This window comes from Crinia signifera, chromosome 5, assembly GCF_055691185.1.
Source record: "Crinia signifera chromosome 5, ASM5569118v1, whole genome shotgun sequence".
NCBI lineage: Eukaryota > Metazoa > Chordata > Amphibia > Anura > Myobatrachidae > Crinia > Crinia signifera.
Window position 1 is genome coordinate 274,353,199 of NC_139221.1, and position 27,565 is coordinate 274,380,763.

Consider the following 27,565-nt stretch of genomic DNA (forward strand, 5'->3'; position numbering starts at 1 on the left):
GTTCATACTAAAATCAAAATTACAGTGCAAAAATAAAGCTGTCTAGTATTTGTGGGCCACATGCATGAGCAGCCAATATTAACACCGCACAGAAAATTATAACCCACTTAAATCTCTCTACCCCTCCTGCAGTGCAACATAGTTTTGACCAGTTGCATGCTGTTTTGTTTTACTTACAAACATGATTCAGGCTCTTTATCCCTAACCCAGTCCATGTTAGATGTCCCAGAAGTATACTATTAAAAAAAAATGAAATATGTGACCCCACTGCTACATTCCCTGTATTTCATTGTTGCCAACTCCTGTTTGTCTAAATATGTCTGACAACTACTACACCCTTTAGCAACAGTACAGATTAGTGATGTGAGACACCAGTTCAACTTGAGATTGTTGAATATAACACCCCTTTATATGAAACAAATTCCATCAGTACAGGTACTGTATATCCATCCATCTAAACTGTAAAGTTCTAATATCAGAATAGCAGGGCCTTACCTTTACCCATTAGAGTTATTTGATTTCTTCTCCGGCCTACATATTTATCCATTTTATTTTTCACATATTCAGCAAAAAATAGTAAATCCTTTTTTTTACACCAAATATAACCAACCAGGTTGATAAAATAATGATTTATTTCATGGATGACGAAACACTACCATGCCACATCCTAATGGTCTTTCTACAAAAAAATTTGGACAAAAAGCGATGTTTTTTGTGTACAGTTTTACATTTTAAGGTACACCTTATAACCATATAGAATGGGAAAAATATTAAAATCATTAGGTTTTCATTTGGTAGATTTTTTGTATTTATTTATTTAATTCCTTTTACCATTATTTTTGTAACGTACTGAAAATATCCACCATAATTAAAATGTCTTACAGATAGTCTATTGTCCAGTGTGACATAGATAACAATAACTAACATTCAAAATTTCAAGATAAAAAAAAAAATAAAGGAAAGGAAAACAAACCAAAAAATAACAAAAAGGAACAACATTAATACATAATTTGCGGATTGGATGTGAGTTTACTAACATTACTATGTCAACATTGTAGAAACCCTCAATAACATTCAAGCTGTCAAAATAGATCAAATTAAGATTAGCAATTTTTATAGTGAAGTTTAAAGCTAACAATTTTGATTAGCAAAGATTGGTGTAGTCTGGCTGGCATGCGAAACACAATACTAGTAAGCAGCTGGAATCTTCACAAATAAATGACTTACATTCCATATTTACAAACTCATATATACAACATTAATACTGGCTGTACATTTGGTTGGATTTTAAGTATAGTTTCTTCAGTTAATGGCCGGCATATAAATCATCTAGAAATGTCCATCTGAAGATCAATGTATGTTCAGTTTAGTTAATATACACTACTTTAGAATAGAGTCATAATTTTCCTATTTAATGGCAGGCACATTTTATATCAAATCAGCCAAAACATTTAAAATAGAGATATATTTTTTCAAAATATATTTTTCATGTATTAGTTTAATATCAACCTAGCAAAACATAAGCATAATGTGACCACTATCATCATTTCACTTTAAGTAAAAAGAAAATATTATTTACCATATTACTGAAATTTGATGTTTCTCTTAAATGCCAACTGAACACATTTTTAATTAAGACAATCAGAAAACATTTTGACTGTGTTGTGCACAATTAAATACAATTTAATTTTGGGATTGTTAATGGCTGAAATACAGAATTTTGATGCATATATATTTTTTTTCATTTCGATAGTTTTTCTGTAATGTTCATTAGTAAATGGATAACATATTCCATTGATAGTTTCAATGTTCAAGCAATACATTTGAAGAGTTTGGCCACTAACTAGAAGCTTATGATCTACAGCAACATAATGATTACGTAAAATATCATAGAAAACCATAAATATAGTACAACCAATGTTCTTTTCCTAGTTAAATACATAAATTACAATTTATTAATTTTGCTTAACACATTAAAATTATACTTATGATCATTATTTTTGTAATTTGTTTGTTGTACTTACTGAGATCATATTTTTTAGCAAAATAATTAGTACTTATTCATACAGCACCTATATGAATATTAATGATAAATAAAATAGACATACTTTGTCTGCAGGCAATATACAGTATGGGACATAGCTGGAAATATTGTCACATTTTATTTCTTCAATTTTATTTCCAACTAATAACCAATTTAATTTGTTTTGATTAGTTTTATTATTCTAATATAATTATATATTCCTGTGGTGTTTAAAAGAATGGCTGTAGTGTTTGGTATTGTTCCACTGAGACCTAACAAGAAGCAAAGTGAAAATGAAACTATAGTAAATTGATTTTACATATCATTAAAATGTCATGACAAACACTAAAGCAATTATAATATTTTGTTCCATTTTATAGGATCAAAAGATATCAGCTTTAATAAACCTATTTAGTCATTATTAAAGAACTGAGGGTTAGCTACAGATGTAAACAGTGCAATTTTAAATATTTTAACAAATACATTTAAACAAAATCTTTTATGAAGGCAATATATAAGTAATTTACAGCAAGGATATACATACATTGCAACATCAGAACTGTAGCTTCCTTACAGCCATTAACCATGAACAAATGACTTTGCTTTTTAGAAGTTACATTTAAATTATTATTATTATTATTATTATTATTTTGTATTGGGTTAGAAAGTACAAACTAATACACTAAATTTTAGAGCTTTTCTGTTGTATTACTCTAGTAATAGAATAAAATAAACATAGAGTTGAAGAAAAAAAAAGTACTATTCACATTTGCAAAATTCTCTTAATTTCCATACGTTAACAAATCTGTATTTTCTAGATTCACTATCCTGTGATGTAATTATATTTCTCTTTGTCCCATTTCCTTATGAAAACCATTCCTCCATTTTTATAAATGTGTAATAAACCTCTCACATAAAAAATAATTGTTGTGCCCTCATGCCAATGGGCAGGTCTGATATCAATGGATGTATTTTACACAACATTGAAAGACTAGTCAAGCCACAATGTCCAAAAAACAAACTGATAGAAAACATACAAAGAAGTGGAAGGAGATATGTCGGCTAGTAGGCTCTGCAGATATTTAGCCAAAAATAAAAGTTTGTAAATTATTTATATGCTCCCAGTTTATACACATATATTTAGGTCAGCGCCTTTAGCCCTTTGTCAAAGCTGAACTGTAATGTACCATATTCCGTCCTGAATTTGAGCAATATTATTTTTAATCATATTTTTTATATTATTTATTTTTGCTTATGGTGGTGCCTTCCATATAACAATGTTTGTGCACTCAACTGACACCAACTGCTCACCCAAAATGTAAGAACTACATATGATACACTCAGGTCTGATTGCTTGGTCTAATCAATTATGTTAATTTCACCTCTACCTGTCTGACCTAGCTATACATATATCCAGTTTTTGACAGGTAGTATGACATTTCCATCATCACACTTACAAGCCCCTATTTATAAACAAGGTTATCAACATTTTATTTGTTCTACTGTAGGATGTCTTTACCCTGGGTATTTTTAATTTATACCAAATTAATAGAAGCATTTACTTCAATTAATGAAGATTCCTGTGAAAACAATAACAGTCCCAACAATCATAAAAAAAAAACCTTCTGATTAGTTTAATTTACTGTATACATTTTTTTTTATGAGGTGTATGTTTAACATTTATACCATTTATCCACTATTATGTATGCCATAAATGACATACCATATCTTTTAATATAGTTAGAAATGGTGCTCAAAGATTTTTAACCGATTGCATGAAAATGTTATTTAAACTGGGACACAACCAGGTAAAAACATATATTCGGTGAATAAAGACAAGTAGAATGGTATATTATTGCCGGTAGATAACACAGGCTAGTATCTAATGTATTTCTGTTGCAGGCATGGGCACAATATTTAAACTAAATGACAGATATGAATAACAAAACAATCACAGATAATTATTTGAAATTACAGGATAACTGAGCCCAAAACTAATAATTAAAAAATAAATTAAAAAAACTTTGTTGAGTCAATGGAGGTTAATAAAATTATAAAAATGTTACTTACTTGACTTGCTGGCTCTCATGCACATTCAAAGGACCTTGTTAATGCTATGAGCACAAGATCTCCTACTAGAAGTTTTACAAACATATTGGGACATGTTGCACCAGAGAATCAAGGAAGAACAGGGAAGATTTTATTATTTTATTGATCTCACCAAAATACCATTTTTCTGTTTTATTAAGGTTATCCTTAAATGTTAAGCTGCTTTGTTTTCTCTGTTACCATATAGTATGATGTTTAAAGGTGAATAAAAGGTATTTGTCATAGGCTGAATGGTTTGTGTCTTTAATACTTCAACAAAGTGTTTCTGCCCACTCTCCAAAGCTGTTAGACAGTTGTATTCAAATCAGGGCTTCACAAAAATGGCCTACATGAAAATATCATCTATGTGACATTAAATATTTTGACACCACTTTCATACGCTAATGCAAGTTGCAAAAAAAGGCATGGGTGATAAAGAAAAATAAATGAAGCCAGTAAAAACAAGATAAAAAACATGTAGTAATTACATAATGATATACACAATTTTAGTAAGATTAATACATCGTATTCATTTTTGCTGCCCTGAAAGTCGCGTTTTTTTTATTTTTCATGAACTTGAGCAAGCAAACTGTAAATTAGTATTAATAAAATAATTGTGCTATAATCTTTCCCCCCCCCCCCCCCATACTAATAGCATTAGTTTCTTCAGACTCAAATGCAATGTTAATTTAGTGCGGCAATAAGAACAGGTTTAATGCTACTGTTTGTTTTCATGAACATTAACAGGTTGTCTAGTCTGTGTAGTAGTCCTTTTGGAGATCCTTAAAAAGTCTTGTTTCTTCTGTTGTTGTTTTCCCCCCATTTTGTTGTTAAGTACAATAAACCTTTACTCGTAACAAAAAGCAGTGTATTCAGACAGTATTGTATGCCGTGTTCACCATGCTTTATGTTCTTCCACCTAGGAAGTTGTACGGTCTGATAAGCCATCGAGGACACTGTTCTGTTAAACACATGCTAAACATAACATTTTGTATTTTCCAAGGAAAACAATTCAGTTGCATATTGTTATGTAAGAATTGGTATGTGCTTGGCACGTCAAAAAGTTAATCCTCTTCCTCTTCCTCTATGACTACAACAGGGGGCTTGTCTTGAACTCTGAAGCATTCTTCAAACACATTAACGATGGACTTGTACAAGTGCTGTTCCATTGCCGGGCTCTTCATATAATGATTCTCATCTGGGTATATCTAAAAATGAATGAAAGAAAACATTTTTTTATGTTTAACTGTGTTTGAGTTAAGATGTTTTAAAAGACAATCCACCTCCAAATTATAAGTCATTTTAGTACCGAAATTGAGTCATTGAACCTTTCAAATGTACAATTCATTGGCTGTATTGGCTCAAGGATTAAGATATTAGATAAACTGTGATGGTGTCAAGTAAGTCAGGTTCAAAGTATTGAATTTGTACCCTTTGTATTTATTGTACAGACTGCACATTCAATATGGCAATGGCTCAATATGCAGCAAGAAATAACTTATAATATACCATTGTACAAAGCAATCACTTTTTCAACAGAAAATAAAAGGATATAGAGCAGCCATTCCAAACCACGGTCCTCAAGGCAGTGCATGTTTTAGTGTCGTCCAGATTTCAGCACAGATGGTTAAATCAAAATAGCGTAGGTACTAACTAAGTCACCTGTGCTCAAGCTTAGATATTACTAAAACCTGCACAGTTAGTTAGGTTGGGAATGCCTTATATTAAGGTGACCAACTTTTTTACAATGAATAGGAGGACACAAATAAATTTAAGAAAAAATATCTTAAATAAAAAAACCAAGGAGCAAACCAAAGTAGACCAGCAGGGTGGGCAGTGGTGGAACTAACAACTCGTAGGCCCAGGTGCAAGCATATGTTTCAAACGGCAGCTTCTGCACATGCGCAGAAGAACTTTATGTGGCCATAATAAAATAGTATTATGGGTGTGTACAGTGCTTCTACGCATGTGCAGAAGCTACTGTTTGAGCCCGAAAAAGGAACAACACTGCCTAACCAGAGAGGTCTGATCACGGAAGTTGCCACTGCAGCAATGTTATTAAGGGCAATAGAGGAGGACACTTTTCAAGGGAGGACAGAAGTTATAAAAGAAAGACTGTCCTCCCTAAAGGAGGATGGCTGTTCACCTTACTTATATCTTCATTTGATCTCTTATAAGCTCCTGGCAAAGGCTTCTCTGGACAAATAATACATAAAAGCATTTATGTTTTATGACTAACCAAGCTTCTCCCACTTTCCCATATTTGAAAAAGTGTTGGGGCCATGCGTTAACCTCAGCTGGGCATCAAGAAGAGATTACAAGCCGTTTTTGGTCTAAAATATTTTCTCTCATTAGAGAGGTGTTGGGATTTCAGATTCCTGCTGACCCTTTAGTTGCGATATTCCATCATGCCACAAGTATACATGAGGGAGATAGATATATTCTTGGCCATATTCTAATCTAAAGCTGCTATTGGTCAAATGTGGAAGTCAGACACAATCCCGTGTCTCCTCCCCATTCTTGATAAGGTGCACAAACATTTCTTATATGAAATGGCGGTACTTGTTTCCTAGCACGGCCACAATCTTGGGCATCGCGTCTGTCGGGAACATTAACATTGGCCCCGACGCGACCGACGCGATGCCCCCGATTTTGCCATAGGCTTCAATGTTAAAATATTTTTTAACATTGAAATCGGGAGCATCTCGTCGGTCTTGTGCCATTATAATGGCACAAGATGAGATGGACTTGATTAAGTCCATCTCACATATTAAAAAATTAGAAAAATGTGAAATGGGCCAATATTACCCATTTAACATTATATATGGCCCCGTCGTCACCTCACAATTGACGATGGGACCTGTGAAGTTATACGCGCCCCCTCGCGGGGCTCGCTACACTCGCCACGCTTCGGGCTTGGTGGCTCGCTGCGCTCGCCACACTTTATATTCTCAACTCCACGACGACGTGGATAGTAGGGGAATGAAAAGGTTGGAGGACGGGCACCGCCGCCGCTCGCCACGCTTCGGGTTAGCGTCTATCGTGGGGTGGGGTTTGCGTTGTAAAATTTGGGGGTCTAGGGTATATTTTACATTGAATCCAATGTAAAATCGGGTCCCAGGGACCCTATTCACATTAGATTCAATTAGAAAATCGGGTCAGTCGCATCCCTTGCGACCAAATCGCATGCAATACGACCGACGCAATTTTTCTGATACGACCACCCCAATGGAAATCGGGGTGGCCGTGCTAGGAAACAAGTACCGAAATGGCTACTTGTAAGTATTCCTCCTCTGCGTCCTCCATTCACCTGAGGTGGTTTAAATGGACTGAGTACCGAGAGAGACAGTGTCTACCAGTTCTCCCTCAAGATCCAGTTGACGTCATGTTACTTAATTCTCCTACATCGGTTACTGATTAGTGATTCCCTCCTGGCATTCCATTATAATTCTATTTAACACTGGTGGTTATCTCCATACTAATTATCGTTATCTGTGCTAGAGGTATACATGTCAGTGCCATGTGTCCCCTTCCTTTTATTCCTGTTTTTTATGTCCTCGTCTATTATGTATCCCCATTTCTATACAGGTTTGCAGAGTGTTACAACAGATTTATAATGTGTACCATTATTGTTGTGTACTATTTCACTATGCTAAGTCTTTGTAAGGCCGTGTAACGAATTGTGTAGTGTACTTTGTTATGTGCATTGTTTACATTAATAAAAACTGAATATACAAAAAGAGAGATCTAAAGTTTTTCTATAGGGAAAAGGAACAATAATACACAAATCAACAAGGAGCCGAGTATCAAATTGAATGTAAAATATATGGCCAATTACTGCACAATATCATGGTGCTAGTAGGTACTGCTCATTACAATCCATAAACCTGGTATGGGCATCATAGGGTAATCAAGCAATCCTATAACATTTGCCTACATCCTTAGTGTATTTATATTATATTTTGATTGTACTTTAGCCCATTGGCAACCAATTAATTCAGCAACATTCCCTTCCTGGCCAAGAAAAACAGTATGGAAGTGAGGAGGTAACTTAGTTTCTTTTCCAAGCCAGGGATTCAGGTGATTGCAATGGAGAAACCTGGAGGCAGGCGTCTCCATTGCCTCTGGGAGTTACACCCCTGCTCCCCATACAGTATATGGTTACACAGAAGGCTCTCTAAACAAATGATGTTTAGTAGAAGAAATATAATTAAAATCATAGAACTGTCCTGTATTTAAGAAGGTGGTGGTGATAGGGGATGCGGTCGGAATCCTGGCGGTCGAAATACCGACGTCGGAATCCCGACCGCCACAATGCCGGCACTTTGTCCCTCATCGACACCCATAGAGGGAGAATAAAATAGTGTGACGAGCGTATCGAGGTACCGGCCCCCCCTTGTCGCCCCCCCCCCCCTTGTTGGCATTGCGGCAGTTGGGATTCCGGCGTCGGTATTTCGACCACCGGGATTCCACAGTTACAATAATTTTCTTATTTAGAGTATGAATTTAATGGAATCATTATTCAATTTAAAATGTTTCACAACAAAAGTTATAGCTGTAAATTTGGAAATGTCAGCAAGTGCCTCTTGATATAAATAATATAAATGTTGTTTGCCAATAACGGATGTCAGGTTCTTTTCCCAGGCAAACACAGCAAATACTTTTGAGTGCTGCTTAATTTGCGGAGAGGATTAACATACACATTGCACCAGTGTTGAACCTTTAGGGAAGAGTTTAAGGAGGTCAACATGGTGCTTGTACAGTTTGTGCAGTAGCAGAATATGTTGTCTCCATGGAAATGTGGAATCTTTTGGCCCAGAAATCAAAGCACAGAAAGCCAGTGGTACAGCAGTATTCCATCACAAGTTTGTAATAGCATGCACATATGTGAAAGTGAATGTACTGTAGGATACAGCACATGATTAGTCAGTTGCCTGAGTCGTCTGCATGATAATCATAGTTCAGAATGTTTGACCTCTTGAAGCTTTCTTTGAAAGACAGCTGTGTGACCTGTGATATTAATTTGTAAGCCACAAAAGATAACACAATGTTCCTTTGCTAGTGTTGTCAGTTTGCACAATAATGTCATTGTGTAGTTTTCAATTGAGGAAGCTGGACCCCTGCTGCAACATTTGAATGGATGAAGAGGACAGCTGATGGCTGCTTCTGATTGGTTGAAAGACGCCTTTTTATGTTAATACCACACTTACGTTGTTAATGTAACATTTTAGAATTAATAAAGTGATATTAGAAAACAGTTATCATCAGTAAATAATATTCCCATTTCAACTACTAAAAGCAGAGGCAATGGATGTGTGTGTTAACCCCTTCCCGCCGCAGCCAGTTTTTGCCTTCCTGACAGAGCCCTTTTTTTCAAATCTGACATGTATCACTTAAGTGGGGATAACTTTTTTTTGCTTTTACTTATCCCAGTGATTTTGAGATTGTTTTCTCGTGACACATTGTACTTCAAGTTAGTAGCAAATTTTCGTCGATACAGTCTGTGTTTTTTTGTGAAAAATACCAAAATGTCGTAAAAAAATGGAAAATTTTCAAAATGTTAAATTTTCTGCTTGTGAGACAAATAATCATACCACTCAAAATAGTTAATAACTAACATAGAACATATGTCTACTTTATGTTGCCATCATTATTTCAACCTCCTTTTAATTTTTTTGGACACTAGGAGGCTTAAAATATGAATAGCAAATTCTCAAATTTTCAAGAAAATTTCAAACACTGATTTTTTTAGGGACCAGTTCAGTTCTGATGTGACTTTGAGGGACTTGTATGTGAGACACCCCCATAAATGATGCCATTTCAAAAACTGCACCCCTCACAGTATTCAAAACAGCATTTTGGAAGTTTGTTAACCCTTTAGGTGTTTCACAGGAATTAAAACAAAGTGTAGGTGAAATTTCAAAATTTCATTTTTTTTGCAGATTTTCAATTTTAATACATTTTTCTAAGGAACACAGTAGATTTTACTAGAGAAATGTGACTAAAAATTGATTCCCCCAATTCTTTTGTTTTCATAAATATCCTATATGTGGCCCTAGTGTGCACGTTGACCAAACCACAGGCTTCATAATAGAAGGAGCACCTACTTGATTTTGGAGCCTCCTTTTTATGAGATTATTTTTTAGGCACCATGTAGGTTTCTATGCACCATAAGATGCTAAAAGTTAGGAACCCCCCCACAAGTGACCCCATTTTGCAAACTACACCCCTCAGGGAATTCATCTAGGGGTATAATGTACATTTCAAACCCCCAGGGGTTTCACCAATTGTGGTACAACTGGGCAGTGAAAATGAAAAATTAAATTTTTTACACAAAAATGCAGTTCTGGCTCAAAATTTTTCATTTTCATAAGGAATGAAGGAGACAAAGCACAGCAAAATCTGTGCCCCAATTTCTCCCGAGTACGGCAATGCCTCACATGTGACCAAAAAATACCATTTGGGTGCATGGCAGGACTCAGAAGGGAAGGAGTGATTTTTGTATTTTGCAGCTCAGATTCTGGTGGAATTTTGGTGGGTGCTATGTCGCATTAGCAAGACCCCCAAAGCACCAATACAGTGGAAGCCCCCCACAAGTGACCCCATTTTGCAAACTACACCCCTCAGGGAATTCATCTAGGGGTATAGTGTACATTTCAAACCCCCAGGGGTTTCACCAATTTTGATACAACTGGGCTGTGCAAATGAAAAATTTCATTTTTTTACACAAAAAAGCAGTTCTGGCTCAAAATTTTTCATTTTCACAAGGAATGAAGGAGACAAAGCACCCCAAAATCTGTGCCCCAATTTCTCCCGAGTACGGCAATGCCTTACATGTGACCAAAAAATACCATTTGGGTGCATGGCAGGACTCAGAAGGGAAGGAGTGATTTTTGGATTTTGCGGCTCAGATTCTGGTGGAATGAATGGTGGGTGCTATGTGGCATTAGCAAGACCCCCGAAGCATGGTGAAATGATGAACCTAATAATCCATAGATGTGTGGTATATTTTAAAACACTCCTTTATACATAGGCCGGGTTTGTCGGGGCAAGTGTCACACTGGAAAATAGTTTGCTTTCTTATTCCCTTTTTATAGCAAACTTTGCACCTTTTTTGTGTCCTGCCCTTTTTTCCAGTGGAGGGGATTTCATCAGGAAAATGCTGCCCTGGTACAATACGGGGGCCAGTACTAGAAGTACTGGGGCCCTCTGCCTGCTGGTTCCCAAATATTAGGCCCTTTATGACTTCCTCTTGAAAGTGCATAAATGTCCCCCTCTGGCTGGTAGAACGGAATAGCACGTAAGCGTTATACAGTGCCATCTGGATGATATACACGGCCAGCTTCTTGTACCAGATTTTTGTTTTCCGCAGGGCACTGTACGGCTTCAGTACCTGATCTGAAAGATCCACTCCGCCCATGTACTTATTGTAATCCAGGATACAATTAGGTTTTGAGGTGTGGGTACTGGTACCTCGTACAGGGACGGAGGTGGTACTGTCTCCGTGAATTGTTGTCAGTATAAGGACATCCCTCTTGTCCTTATATTTGACCAACAACATATTTTTGGTGGATTGTGCCCTGCTTTCACCCCTTCTCATTACTTGGGCAATGTGCGTTTTTGGGAGGCCTCTTTGGTTCTTGCGCACAGTACCGCAAGCTGCTGTACCTCTTGAACCAAGGGCCTTAAACAGGGGGATGCTAGTGTAAAAGTTATCCACATAGAGGTGATAACCTTTATCCAGGAAGGGGTGCACTAAATCCCAGACAATTTTTCCACTAACACCTACGAGGGATGGGGGGCATTCTGGCGGTTCAATTCTTGAATCCTTCCCTTCATATACCCTAAACCTGTGAGTGTACCCTGAGGTGCTTTCACACAGCTTATACATTTTTATGCCATACCTTGCCCTCTTATTGGGAAGGTACTGGCGGAATTTAACCCTTCCTTTAAAATGTATAAGGGACTCGTCTATGCAAATGAATTTATCTGGGATGTACATCTCTGCAAATTTGGCACTGAAATGATCAATGACCGGCCTGACTTTGAATAGCCGGTCAAAGGTGGGATCATCTCTGGGTGGGCACTGTGCATTATCGTTGTAATGCAAAAATTTAAGGATTAACTCAAAACGAGTCCGTGTCATGGCCATACGGTAAAGTGGGGTGCTGTACAGAACATCTGTACTCCAATATTGCCTAATTTCTGGCTTTTTTACTATGCCCATATGAAACACCAGACCCCAAAACGTCATCATCTCTACTGCATCTACAGGGGTCCACCTAGCAAATGATGACGTGGGGTTTTGAGCAATAAACTGCTGGGCATATAAATTAGTTTGGTCCACCATTAAATTTATAAAATCATCAGAGAAAAATAATTTTAAAAAGTCAATTTCTCTGAGACCTGTGGAATCAAATTGGATTCCTGGGATGGCCAAAAACTCAGGAACCTGGGGCTCAAAATTGTCTGGTGGTGGGGTCCATACGAGATCAATTATTGGGGGGGGGTCTCAGCTGCTCTATGGGGGCGTCTTTGAGGGGGTCCCTCATCACTAGAGGAGGAAGAGGAGCTTAAGATGAATCCTTCAAATTCCCCGCTTGCATCACTGGCTGTGTCAGAGTCAGAGGCAAGCATGGCATATGCCTCCTCCGCTGAATACATTCTTCTGGATGACTGGGATGACATTTGGGATGACATTTGGGATGCCATTTTTATTTTTGTGTTTCTGGTAGTGAAATGTTTCAACACGTGTATAGTGTAGGGGGGGTACAAACTTTATTTCAACCCGGGGGGGTATGTAGTGTGTAGTGTGTGTGTAGTGCAGAAAAAAAAAAAAAAAAAAAAAGGTCCTGCGCCAAAAATTGAGCACAGATGTTGGTCAGTAACGTCCGTCACTGAACAGCGCTCAAAGGCAACAGGAATTTGATCAAAAAAAAAAAAAAAATAGATCAACCCTGTGCCGAAAAAGCTGATCAGTGATGTACGTCACTGATCAGCGCACAGTGGCCACAGGACACCCACAAAATCACAGTGTGTGTAAAAAAAAAATTAAAAAAGACCCCACAGCACCCTTTAAAAAAAAAAAAGGTGATCACTGATGCGACACTGATTACCAGTGAGGGGCAGCAGGTGCACAACCTTTGGTGCAACTGACAGTGCAACTGGCAGCAACTGACAGGTATATATATAAAAAAAAAAACCTGCACCCCAAAAAGTTGCTGATCAGCACAGATATACTGATCAGCACAAAAGGGGGGGCAGCAGACACAAAATATAGCACTCTCTATCACTCTCTGTCACTATCTCTCTCTATCTCTCTATCTCTCACTATCTATCACTCTATGACACTGCAGCAGCAGCACTGACAGGTATATATATAAAAAAAAACTCTGCACCCCCAAAAAGTTGATGATCAGTTAATTTATACTGATCAGCACAAAAGGGGGGGCAGCAGTCAGTTGCACACGCAGCACAGCTGTATATATATAAAAAAAAAAAACAGCACCCCCAAAAAGTTGCTGATCAGCACAGATATACTGATCAGCACAACAGGGGGGGGGGGGGCAGCAGACACAAAATATAGCACTCTCTGTCACTATCTCTCTCTATCTCTCTCTATCTCTATCTATAACTCTATCACACTGCAGCAGCACAACACAGGAAGTCACAAGAAGTCACAAGATCCAGGAAGCATCCAGCACGCTACAAGCAGTGATCAGGTAAGTATTTGCAAGGATCAGGTCAGTATATCACGGCAGATAGGCACGGTGACCGCACTGCACGCAATTCCAGACCGGAATGGCGTCTGCAGTGCAGTCACCGTTAGTTTAAATCACCCTCCATGGCTGTGATTGGTCCGTCGGTCCGACGAACCAATCACGGCCTTTGGGGGCGGGTGGGGTGAGGTGGGGTGACACCAGTGTCATCCTTACACCCCGTGGTGATTGGTGCTGTACTTTACAGCACCAATCACCACCGATCCCTGTGTCACCGGCGAACGTTATTCGCCGGTACACAGAAAACGCTGTAATTGGCTGTTCACATTTGAACAGCCAATCACAGCGATCGCCGACGGGGGGGAGGCATCGCCGTCCCCCCTGGACATGCTGGGACATGTCTGCTGTCAGGGACAGCAGACATCTCCAAACTGTCACCGCGTCTATAGACGCGGTGACAGTTTAAAGCCATGACGTACATTTATGCCATGCGTCGGGAAGTACATCCCGGCCATGACGTAAATGTACGTCAAATGTCGGGAAGGGGTTAATTTGAGTTTAAGAAAAAAAATCATCTTGTCTTTGGATCTTAGTCTAATTCCCTAGAACACAGTGATGTGACTTTATTAATCATTACTATATTGTGTTCTGTATTTAAGCATGTCCTAGTAACACAGTGAAGCCACATCTCCTGGCATTAACCAGATGCATGTATTAGTGTTCACTTTAGATTTAAAGAGCAAAGGCCCTTGCTGTACTGAAGACATTTTTATATATGGCTGGATCTGTAAGTAATGCAAAATTCACCTTTTTGCAGGTTGCATAGTGAACTTGCATTTTAGATAAATTTTCCTCCAACTTCTGGATAGATTTACTAAGCTTCTAAAAAAGAAAAGAGGTGATGATGTCCATAGCAACCAATCTGATGCTGTCTATGATTTTCTAGGGTGCAACAGAGAATTGTCAGACAGAATCTGATTGGTTGGTATCACCCCTTTTTAGAATCTTGAAAAAATTGACTTCGGTGGGTATTTATTCAATGTGTGCCTATATTTCCGGTTGGATATAATCGTAACTTTCCAACAAGAAGGTAAAATTTACATTTCACCCATTCAATCTATCCGACTTTCAGGAAAGTCTGTGGATTGGAAAAAACGGTCGCAGATTGCAATGCAAATTTCCATTTTTAAAAAGTCGAATCTGATTAGGCGACAATGCGGCTGAAAACAGCTGCATTGAAAAGGTGTGTGCCGATATCGATGATGGAAATATCCACCCCTCTGCCTGAAAACCTGTATGTATATCTTCTAACTTTTGATAACTGTGTCCCAGGACTATGTGGGTGGCTTAAGCACCCACTCAAAAAGGAGGCATGATCTTGGATCTATCGGTTCTCGCACCCTGGTTCATAACATTTGTTCTGCTCATGTAAGAGGCTTGCCCAGTATTTTAGGAGCTGTTGGACAGCCTCAGCATCCAACCTTCCCCGGCTCTGTGCGGATAATGCACGTCATCCATTCACTTTGCAGAGCAGTGGCCGAAAACCATGACTGTCCTGCTGAATTCGTCATGGTATATGGAATCGTCACAATGTTGACAGACTGTTGACACCAGACTGTTGACACCAGAATGTTGACATGTTTTGAATATTTAATCAGAATGTTAACATGGGCATTATGTTGACATGTTTGTGCTAGGGTTAGATTTGAATTAAGGTTAGGCTACAATAATGAAAAATGCTATGTCAATATTCTGAAGGTTGACATGAACAAAGTCAACAAATTGAACACAGTATTATGACACACAGTAATGTCCATGTTGATATTTTGACTGTCAATGTTCAGAACTTGCTGACATAACATACCACAGCCACCTATATGTCTCATTTACTTAAAATGACTTTTGCATGGCCACAAGCAACTGCTCAATTTAACAAAGATCTTCCATTCGCTTTTGAGCTCTGTTACTTGGGGAAAGAGAAAGGAGTATGGAAATGAACTACCGATCATTTAGGGGGCACCCTGGGCTATTGCACTGCTGCTGCATCTTTGAAATGGGTCTGTATACCAGCTACATAAATAGGGTTGAGAAAAAGAAACTCACCAGTAAGGAATAATTGGCTTTGGCTTTGACTAAATTCGTTATAAGTTCCGCAGTGTGTTGGAAGTGGATCTTTTCTGTGAAATAAGATTAGTATCAGTAAAGGGGACAAATTAATTAAAGCACATTTTCTAACTGCTCAGTGAGGAGCATCTGTCTAATAGTTTCTTATCATTATGGAATAGATTAAGGATTAATAAAGCATTACTCACCATCTGCAGTAGCGTGGATAATCAGAAATTTAGCTGTATTCGATAAGGACTCTCGAACCGTTACTTTGGCCAACTGTGGAAATATAGATTAACAAGGCTATCTTTACCGAAAGGATAGAAAATTGGCTTTACTGAAATGACTGATAAGCTACAATGAAAAGTCACAGAGGCCTTGTTATTTGAATGGAACAAAGGATATGGATTTCAAGGCAAATTTAATAGATTCTTATTTTATTTGAAATGAAAAAAAAAACACTACATCTAAAAATCCTAGTTTTATGTAGCAAGATAAGCAGAGACTTTCTGTAATTGTTAAATATGTTAATTGTGTTAGTGTTTGAAAACAATTAATGAATTACTCCATAGCGTAATCTGTATTTTTTAAAGAACCATTTCATCCCTCTCTGCGTGAGAACTTGCTATAAGATAAAATTGACTTAGGGAAAAACTTGCCCATTCAGAGTGTTCTAAAATGTTCTATGGTGGAAAATGCTGGCACACGGGAATTCCAACGACATATAAGAGATGCCTTCTACGATAATCACATTTTTAGTTTAAGGCTTTTCTTGTTTATGTGTATTTACAGAAATATACAGTGCTTTTTTCTTTAAGACGAAGTCTAGGATCTATGATTCTGGAGGTGGAGCTATTAAATAAATGGATAGTATTCAGAAAATAAAAAGCACTCAAAGGAGATATTGAATTACATTTAGCCCAAGACAGGATCAGGAATGCTGTTCCTGATTACGTCATAGTTAATGAGAGGTTCAGGAACATTGTATATACAGATGATTCATTTGACATATGACATATATATATTGTGTGTGACTCAGGGTTGCCGACAGGTCGGTTGGCCCCATTAAAATAGAGCGGGCGTGGCCACATCCCCCATGAAAACCCCCCAAAACTACAAAAAATAACGTCATTTGTGTGGGATCCTCATCGCACAAATACATGGAGAGAGAGGAGAGGACAGGCTGCAGCTGTTTCTCTCCCCAGCTCAGCACAATGCACTGAGCAGTGTGTGCTGAGCTGGGAAGAGAGGCTGTGCTGTGGTAGCAGCCTGTCATCTCTCTCCCCACTGCCTGGCTCCCTACAATGAGGGAGGGGGGAGTGGGACCTGGGCCACCAAGCAGACCTGGGCTCAGGTAAAAAGTCTGCCCCCCCCCCCCCCCCACTGTGTACACTGAGCACAATGGAACTTGTTCTTGGTATACAGATTCAGTGTGTGTGTTTATATAACAATACAGATCATGCAAGATCAACAGTGTTTATTATACTGCTTATCAAATTATGTATGTTGGTTATATGCACATACCTCATATGCTCCATTGTCAACAGTATGTAAACCCAAATATCTTTCTGAAAAAGCAGAAGCTTAAAAGAAATAAAAATAAATGAGATACAATGTAAGAAATGCCAGGACATTAAATGTACAAAAAATTCAATATTTTTCTTTCTTTCTTTTTGTTTTATGTAAATGTAAACACCCTGATTCAGAATTGCACCCAAGTTCTCTGCCATCGTGTCCGCTTTACACGATAAAATGCAGAATTTCACTATCCATAGTTGGACAAATGTATACCAGTACCCATAAATAGCCTGCAATTCAGTCCGCATGCCTACCACGTGCACACAGAAGACCTATCCTATGTGTGAATGCCCCACTGCCGATACACATATTCAGCAGCAAGTGGAAATTACTAATAAGCATATGACTCTAATTCGCCCATAGCTGCTCAAAGCTGGGGGATTCTCAGCTATGAAGCAGGTACAGTACAAACCCAAACATAGAACTGACATGTCTGCCGCTCTGAATCAGCCTTGCTTTCTGTCTTTTTGTTCTATCTTTGGACCCTATTGATCATAGAATCATCAGTTATTAGGACGACTTCAAAAGGGCAACAGGCACATGGTTGACACATACAATGTTCGACATGAGTTTGTATATTTGAACATATGGATCCCCAATTATTGTACAGCATACCCTCGCTTCCGGCCCGGTTCCTCACTCTGCTACAGCTGCTCTTGATAACACTTCAAAGTTCCCAATCATAGTCCACGTGGATTTTTAAGCATGAAAAAATTAAAACCATCATGAAAAACCATGTGGACATTTTGCTTGTGTCGATCTATTGCCCATACTGCATGTTGACCAATACAATAGTAGTCTTGACTGTCAACCTAATACATGTAAACCTAAAGTCCTCCTTTGGACTGTAGGACATTCCTGAACAATGCAATTTGCATCCAGTTAGCCATAAGTGGTTCTTTCATGATCCCTGCTGCTCCCTACCTCTTCTCACCACCACTTTACTATAAAAATAAATATCTATCAGGAAAGTCCAGCAGGACAGATGCCAACAAGAATAATGCTGGGGCTTCATAAGGGCTGTGCCTTTGCTGATTAGAGCAGATGCATTCTAATAAGGCCAACTAAAGAAAAAAAGAGAATAATGTGCCAGCACTCGTCTGCACAGGAAGGTAGCAGGTAAATTTGCCAGCTGGTAAATTCAATATCATGATACAGTATGTACAGTAATTGTGGAATATCTCTATAAACACTGTTCTAGTAACTGAGGTTTTAAAGCAGTGATGGGGAACCTTCGGCCCTCTAGCTGACTGTTGTTGAACTACACATCCAAGCATGCCCTGCAACAGGTTTAGTATGGCCAAATAGCAAAACTGTAGCAGGGCATGCTGGGATGTGCAGTTCAACAACAGCTGGAGGGCCAAAGGTTCCCCATTCCTGTTTTAAAGAGTAGCACTCTGGTGTGAAACAGAAAGGTGTAACAACAGAGGCATTAGCAGGCCTGTTCAATAACATGGCATGAACCGGCATGGAGGACAGGCATTGTGCAGTATACATACAGAAGCCTTTATTGGGTAGAATGGCCACACGCCACCCCAAAGGCACATTGCCTGCATTCACCTACATCCCAGGCAACTGAATCCACCCCAAGCTTTTGCTACACACTCTACACTCAGGTCATGTGTGTGATCCTATTTCCTCACTGCTTGGTGCAACTTGCTGGAGTGCTTGTAATATTTTTTGTATTTTTGGAACAGAACAAGATACTGTATTACTTTAAAAGCCTTATATGTTGAAGTGGCCCTACTAATGTTTCCTGTATGTTATGGTTCACTCAATACAGTATGTGCAGAAAATAATGTACAAGGGTTTCAGTTCCAATTAGCAGAAATGGCTACTAGACAAAAGAGGTGAGCGGTTACCAACCAGACGTCGGATTGTGAAATACAGGTAACTAATGTGGACTTTTGGATGCACATTTTAACCCTCTCTCTATGTTATGAATTATAGTTAACTTTTTCAATGCTAAAAAATGGCAGCCTATAGGTCGGAAACCTACAATGTTGTATTCAAATGAGTATAAAGATCAATCCAAGGTTCAATATCTAAAGCTGCTTTTCTACTTACTATTTACCTTACATCTTAAAGGCTTCTCTGTCTAATATTGTAAGGTTTATAATTCCATTTTGTGTGGGAACCTTCTAAACAAGTAAATAGAATGTCTATGGCCCAACTCACCAGCGCAGAGGTGGAACTACCATTGATGCATTGCACAGGGGCCCCTGAGGACTAAGGGGTCAACTGCTGTGTGGCATATTGCAAACTTGATTTGTGGAGGGGGGGGTTCAAATTATATTTCTGCATCTGAGCCAACCAATTACACGTACGGCCACTGCACCAGTGCTGTAACGGGCCATTACTTCACCAGAATTTGAACGGGTCTGGTAGAGCTTACAGACAATGTCTAGGCTAACAGTCATAAGGTCGACATGCACAAGGTCAACACCGACAAAAGGTCAACACAAGCAATATGTCAACATGAAAATGTTGACACATGAAAAGGTTGACATGATTTTTTTCACTTTTTGGTGTCAGTGTCGACACCAGAGCAAATGAACCTCGCATGGCTTGCTTCACTCACCATGCTTTGGGCTAGGTGCCCTGTTGTGCGTCGCACACTTTACCGATCCCAATCAGAGTCTATGTGGATGGTAAGGTATGAAAAAGTTTTAAAAAAGCCAACTCCTGTCAACCTTTTCATGTGTTGACCCTTTGCTTGTGTCGGCATTGTCAATGTTGACCTTTTAGTGTTGACATAGACATTGTCTGTCAACCATATGGATACCAATTTCAACTACGTGTGATAGTAAACAAAGAGGTGATACTAGGAGAACCCATTGTATTATGTTCTGCCTACACAGTATAATTCTACAAACATAAAACAGATTTTGCTTAGCTTATGCATGAAAACCTAAAAAAGAAACTATAAAACATATATAAACTTCTCATCTGTCCAAAATTGGCCAGAGTTTTAACCAAAATGTTGGTGTTTCTGGGCAATCAGGGTGAAGTTTGGGACAAACTGAGAGTAGTAGAATGTTTGGAGGTAAAAGCTTCCTTACGTCTATGTCCCTGCATTCTGGGATTGGTTAGTTTCCAGGACATAACTGCTCTCCACAGTCCTATCACAGGTTCACCAGGAACTCTTGTTTATCAGAGGTTCCTCTCAAGGTTCATTTAGAAGAACCTGTGCTACATATCTGTCAACTACAATAACGGTACCATTATTTCCAAAGGATGCAACTTATTAAAGTTATAAAACGTTAAAATGATAGAAACAAAGATTATATTCATTAGACCAATGCGCTCTTTAGGCTGTAGAGACAATAGAGACATCTATAGGCTGTAGGACTTATTTCTTGGAAGAGGAGGGCAACACTAAGCTGATGATATATCTTTGTAAATATTGTTTACTTGTATATTTTCTCAACAATCTTACCATATAATTTAAAGTCTGTTATTGGAGAGAGAGCTGCTCCACATGTAAAGAGTTCATCTCCCATGGAAGTAAGAAGACGGGTGCTCAAATATCCTCCATATTCCTATGTCAAAAAAAGGAAGTACAGTCAAAAAGAGAAAGAAAAAGTACTCTCTTTTTTGGGGGCACGACTTGTCGATTTTCTTTAAAACTTAACTTTTAATAGGTATAATTAAGAAAAAAGAGGGGTTTGATATACAAACCTACATACACACATCAACAAACATGAAACATAAACGTATGCAAAGACGCACAACTCGTGCACAGTTGGGAGAATTCCCTTAATTGTGGCAGTTATACAATTTTGCAGTGATGTAGGTATAAACTTTAAACAAATCTGCGAAATAATTGAAATAAAAGAAGGATATCAGACGAGCACAGATGTTAAACAATTATAACATATAGTTGAAAATAATGCGGTCTGTTATGGAGAGGAGCGAATATACTGATCCCTCTGACCGTTTTTTCAAATAATGTAACAATAACACTTTTATATAGACAAATGGTTCAGAGGCATCATTTCCTATATTATTTACTGGGTACTTGTGTATTATCACGGAGCCGACTACGTTACTTTCTTAGTGGGCTATTCTGCGTGGTGAAATCGCATCGCATGGCACGTTTTCGTGGCATGCGATGCGATCTCACTAGTTAATTTATTCACTGTACCCTGTTCGCAGATCGCATCGCATGACACTAAAAATCGCATGAAATTGCATGCGATTTTCTAGGCGTTGCGATTTACCACTAAACCCCCCTGTGTATATGCATATGTGATGCAACAAAACCCACATTGTATATGTATGTGTGATACAATTGTATATTTCACACTCCCACTATCCACGTCACCCCGAAGCGTGGCGAGCCCCGCGAGGGGACGCGTTACGTGTCCTCCCAACTTATTTATACCCCCACTCTCCACGTCGGCGTGGAGTCGATGTTATATAGTGTGGCGAGCGCAGCGAGCCACCGAGCCGGAAGCATGGCGAGATGACGCGGATAACTTTACATGTATTCCGTGCAAGAAAAAACAGGTATGTGGAGAGCGCTATTAACAGCAGCTGGCAAGGGGTTGTCACTCCCCTATTAATCAAGAGAGAAATATATACAAAGTGCCAGCACTGGCTGAATAATTGTTCAGACGGTAATCCGAATAAAATAAATGTATTTAACTCTAATAATAGCAAATGTATAACACAATAAAATCGAATTTGGACAATGTACAACAAAATACATAAAAATGAAAATAAAGGATGGGGGAATTGTCACAATGGTGACATATACTGTAGTGGTATGTAGCAGGAGTTAAAAGTCAAATGTCATAAAACATCCATGATAGGAACTTATATTACCGATTGGGAAATTGCTCCACTGATGAAATTGGATGAGGTATTGTAGGTGTGTACCCTCCAGTTGTAGATTGGTAGAGGATTGTAGCGATGATGGGCTCTTGTATGCAAAGAGCTTGGTAGAATCCTGATGGCAACCACTCTTTGAACTGTGTTATCAGCACCCAAAACCTTACGCCACATAAATTCCTGCAAGTATGACTGCAAATGGTGACGTGCTGTGCCTCTTTGGCGCTTAATGCTCCATTTGCATGAGCCCTAAAGGCGCTTCATGTTTTGTGTGTGAACACTTGTGTCCGGGTCCACAAAATTATACCTATGATTTACTCGAGCATGTTGATATCCAGCCTGTTCCAATCTGAATTGTTGTGCCCGGTTTGATGTAATCATTTATGGCCACCATCAGAGTGTTGGCATTCCGTTTTTGCACCATAGTAATGAAGCATTCACCACTTTCCCTTGCAATGCCTCCAAAGATCCATTGCTGAGGCAACGTACGTCCAACTTTACTTCTTCGTTTAACAAACAAACTTTCATCGACCTCCACAATCTTCCCAGGACCACCAATACGCCGCTGGGGCTGCGCCATAAGGTCCATTGTGCAAAGCACAGTTACGCAAAATGCGTAACACAGACACCAATATACAAGTACCATATTAACTACTGAAAAGGCATGGCATCGCACGGCACTACAACGGGACATGCAATGCGATTTCACTACGCTACCGTACGTATGCTACTTGGGCGCCGTGATAATACACAAGTACCATTTACTGTTCTGATTTATTACAGCAAACCAAAAAAGGAAGGCTAATAGATGAGTCACTGTAGTTATTATTATACACATGACAAAATAGTACTAGTAATACATAGGGTGTAACATTTAATGCAGTCACACTGAGTGATTTTATCCAGGTGCAGTAATTGTTTATTCCAGTGAAGGGTGGTATGGGCTGCATAGTGACCCGACTACTAGTAAGTACGATCCAGGACCAGACAACCTCCTTTTTATAACCAGAAAAGAAACAAAGTGGTGGCACAGCGCTAGTATGAGGAGGAATAATAACCATGGGATTAAGAATTAATTTTAATTAAAACACACATAAAAATTCATTACATAGAAAATGACATATGAATTAAAGGTAATTGTGATAAAATAATTTCACTGTCAGGATGGATATCGAAGGCACCGAGGATTACAAACTGTATTAAGATTCCTATTGATGGATGGAGGGGGTAGTATCCATTGTTTTTTGTATTCCAATGATGGAGATGATGGAGAGGGAGTTGTATCAACTCCGTTCTGGAAATGTCCCCTTTTGGGTGTCAGAGGGAATCGATGTGGTGGGTAGTGACTGGATCCAAGGAGGTCTCATTGTCCTGTGGTCACTCCGTGGTCACTTGGGAATGGACCGCAATGTGCTTCAATCCGCTGACCTGCTTTCAATTCGCTTGTCTGGTATCCACCAAAAATGTCCGAAAGTGGGTGCAGGGGGATGGGCTGGAGACCTCTCAATGGGGGCCTAGGGGGTTAGACTGGAACAGGTGGCTATGATGGACAAGCTGCACCTGGAGGAATTCCTCTGTCAGTAGTCCCTGTTGATGGAGGGTCTCAACGGGTGACCAGTGTGGTGAGGCTCACCTTGAGAAATGTTCTGAGAAGTGTCCCAAGTGCTAATAAGCTGGTCCAGTGAAGGAGTATTCCCAGCGGCACTGGTGGCAGTGGGGGGTGATACAAGGTGGCTGATTCCAATCCTGAGAGTGGAGGGCTATAAACTGACGCGTTTCACCAGTTCAACTGGCTTTATCAAAGCCAGTTGAACTGGTGAAACATAGCTGGTGTGTTATCACCTTCTACTATATCTCCAGTTTTTTTTCTTCACCAGGCTTAATACATCAGCCCCAATATTGTATGTGTTAATAAATAAAGACATGGTTTAAAAATGCCTTGTGTAAGACCTTCTAGACTATGTTATTTGAATTAAAAGGGTTCATGTGCACATTAATGGAAAAACACACACAACAACAAATAAAACTTAATGAGGTAACCTGAAATACGAATAACAGACATGTCCACGCATTAAAAATCACAAAGCAGATTTCTTATAATCTAAAATAACAATATAAATCTATTCATCGTTTTGTGTACAACAAGTGCAAAATCTTGTTATAATACCCACTAAAACCTCCTGTCAATAAAAGTTGAATTAGTTCTAACTATGCACTCATCCAAACCTAAAAACTATGAATATTTAACGAATCAGACTCTGAGTGGTGAACAAGGGAAAGGTGAATATAATTGTAGATTTACATCATTAAACATAATCTGATTCATAGGATTCAGCACAAATTGTAAATTACAGTTAGCCAATTATGGCTTGGGCAAAATAACGTGCTTTATCTTCAAAGGAAATATTCACAAAACACATAGACTGCATGGTAATCATGTTCTTATCCTAATTATAAATTAAATGCAATAAGCTTTTGGGACTTATTACACAAATAATGGGAGTAATGTCAATTTTACTAAACCAGGAAAACAATAAATTCATCAATAGTTTTTTTTTCTTTTAGACAATTGAGTTTTCTTTTTAGATTTTCTTTTTTACAAAACCATTTATTTAAAAGATGATAATGGGTACTTGTTTACTAGCACGGCGCCCAATAAGCTATTTGCTTAGAGGGCTATTCTGCGTAGTGAAATCCTATGTAATTTATCCACTGCTCTTTCAGCCCCAGGCCATCGCATCGCATTGCATCTGCCGTAGGTAGAAAATCAGGGCTCCATGCTAGGAAACAAGTACCTGATAATATTACTTATAGTGTATTCATGAATTGTATGGGTGATATTTTCTATTAGAAATTGATCAGAGAGTGCTTACAAGTGATAAGTGTATAATGTGTCCATTCGAAGTAATGGGGGAAATTTACCAATATGAAAAACCTAGTTTTTCGTATTGGTATTTTCCCTACGACTGCATACGACTGTTTAAGTCGTATGCAAAGTCGTGTTCCGGAGGATCAGTTACAAAGCAGTCAGATACGACTGCTTTGTAACCCTCCGATGGTGTAATGATTCGTATTAGCGGCCGTATATACGGCTGCTAATACGAATTATTTCTAGCAGTCTGCACGGATCAGTCAGATCCGTGCAGGCTGCAAGGTGTAAAAAAAATAGAAAAAATAAATAAATAAAAAAAAAAAACCGGCGTGGGGTCCCCCCCACAGCTGTAACCAGCACCAGGCTGAAGGAGCCGGGCCGGTAATTAAAAATCAGGGAACCCGACAAATAGGGGTTCCCCGATTTTTAACAACCAGCCCCAGGCTCCTGCTCTGGGGCTGGTTCCCAAAATACGGGGGACAAAATGAGTAGGGGTCCCCCGTATTTTAAGAACCAGCCCCAGGCAAAACCAGCCAGCAGGGTAATGCCACAGCCGGGGGGAGACTTTTTATGCAAGTCCCCCCGGCCAAAGCATTAACCCTACCTACCAGTCAGCCTGGCCAGGGGCCCTGGAGGAGTGGGGACCCCCCCAATAAAGGGGTCCCCCCCCTCCAGGACTTACCTGACCAGGCTGAAGCCTGGTGCTGTCCTCGATGCCCCTGGGCGGTGGGCATCGAGCTGATTATCGTGTAAAAAAAAAGATGAACCTATTGTTTTTTACTGTGGCACTACAAGTGCCAGCAAGCCTCCCCAGCAAGCTGGGACTTGGAGAACCACAAGTCCCAGCCTGCTGGGCATTAAAGGGCCCGCTGGCACTTGTAGTTCCACAGTTAAAAAAATAGTGCACAAAACACACTGACACACTTTTAAAATAAAATTTTATTACATACAAAGCCCACACATACTAATACTTACCTATCTTCTTCCCGTAGGCAGCCCTGGTCCTGTGTCGTCTTCTTCTGGTCCTGTGTCGTCTTCTTCCTCCATGTCGACCGTCGCTGTCGCCGTCCGGATCCGACGAAATCCATTTGGGAAGCTGTGGAAGGAAACCATACTCACCTGTCCCAGCGCGACGTAGTCCAGGTAAGTGTCTTGGCAAAAAAACAAACCGACAGCCCGAAACCAAGCGGACACGGAGACGCACGGTGTTTGTTTACATCGTGCGGCTCCGCCTCCCGAATGCCGCTATTGGCCGCCTTGCGGCCTAGCGGCTCCTGATTGGCCGCAAGGCGGCCAATAGCGGCATTCGGGAGGCGGAGCCGCACGATGTAAACAAACACAGTGCGTCTCCGTGTCCGCTTGGTTTCGGGCTGTCGGTTTGTTTTTTTGCCAAGACACTTACCTGGACTACGTCGCGCTGGGACAGGTGAGTATGGTTTCCTTCCACAGCTTCCCAAATGGATTTCGTCGGATCCGGACGGCGACAGCGACGGTCGACATGGAGGAAGAAGACGACACAGGACCAGAAGACGACGACACAGGACCAGGGCTACCTACGGGAAGAAGATAGGTAAGTATTAGTATGTGTGGGCTTTGTATGTAATAAAATTTTATTTTAAAAGTGTGTCAGTGTGTTTTGTGCACTATTTTTTTAACTGTGGAACTACAAGTGCCAGCGGGCCCTTTAATGCCCAGCAGGCTGGGACTTGTGGTTCTCCAAGTCCCAGCTTGCTGGGGAGGCTTGCTGGCACTTGTAGTGCCACAGTAAAAAACAATAGGTTCATCTTTTTTTTTACACGATAATCAGCTCGATGCCCACCGCCCAGGGGCATCGAGGACAGCACCAGGCTTCAGCCTGGTCAGGTAAGTCCTGGAGGGGGGGGGACCCCTTTATTGGGGGGGTCCACACTCCCCCAGGGCCCCTGGCCAGGCTGACTGGTCGGTAGGGTTAATGCTTTGGCCGGGGGGACTTGCATAAAAAGTCTCCCCCCGGCTGTGGCATTACCCTGCTGGCTGGTTTTGCCTGGGGCTGGTTCTTAAAATACGGGGGACCCCTACTCATTTTGTCCCCCGTATTTTGGGAACCAGCCCCAGAGCAGGAGCCTGGGGCTGGTTGTTAAAAATCGGGGAACCCCTATTTGTCGGGTTCCCTGATTTTTAATTACCGGCTCCAGGCTCCGTCAGCCTGGTGCTGGTTACGGCTGTGGGGGGACCCCACGCCGTTTTTTTTTATATTTAATTTTTTTTCTATTTTTTTACACTGAAGCCTGCACGGATCTGACTGATCCGTGCAGGCTTAAAGCAAATACGACAGGAAAATGGTGTTCTATTTTCCTGTCGTAT

The 27,565-nt window shown here is 39.7% G+C and overlaps 1 protein-coding gene across 5 annotated transcripts in view; it reads right to left on the reverse strand.

Moving 5' to 3' along the window:
• Positions 1–614: 614 nt before the first annotated feature.
• The window catches only part of DPP6 (dipeptidyl peptidase like 6), a 1,240,611-nt gene continuing 1,213,660 nt past the window's right edge, over positions 615–27,565 (reverse strand). For all 5 annotated transcript variants that reach the window (XM_083189040.1, XM_083189042.1, XM_083189039.1 and 2 more), the window contains 5 exons: positions 20,954–21,056; positions 17,461–17,519; positions 16,143–16,215; positions 15,934–16,007; positions 615–5,319 (listed from right to left, as the gene is read on the reverse strand). In XM_083189040.1, coding sequence (XP_083045166.1) covers positions 5,176–5,319; positions 15,934–16,007; positions 16,143–16,215; positions 17,461–17,519; positions 20,954–21,056 — 453 coding nt within the window. In that variant the 3' untranslated portion in view covers positions 615–5,175. The remainder of the gene's footprint in view (positions 5,320–15,933; positions 16,008–16,142; positions 16,216–17,460; positions 17,520–20,953; positions 21,057–27,565) is intronic.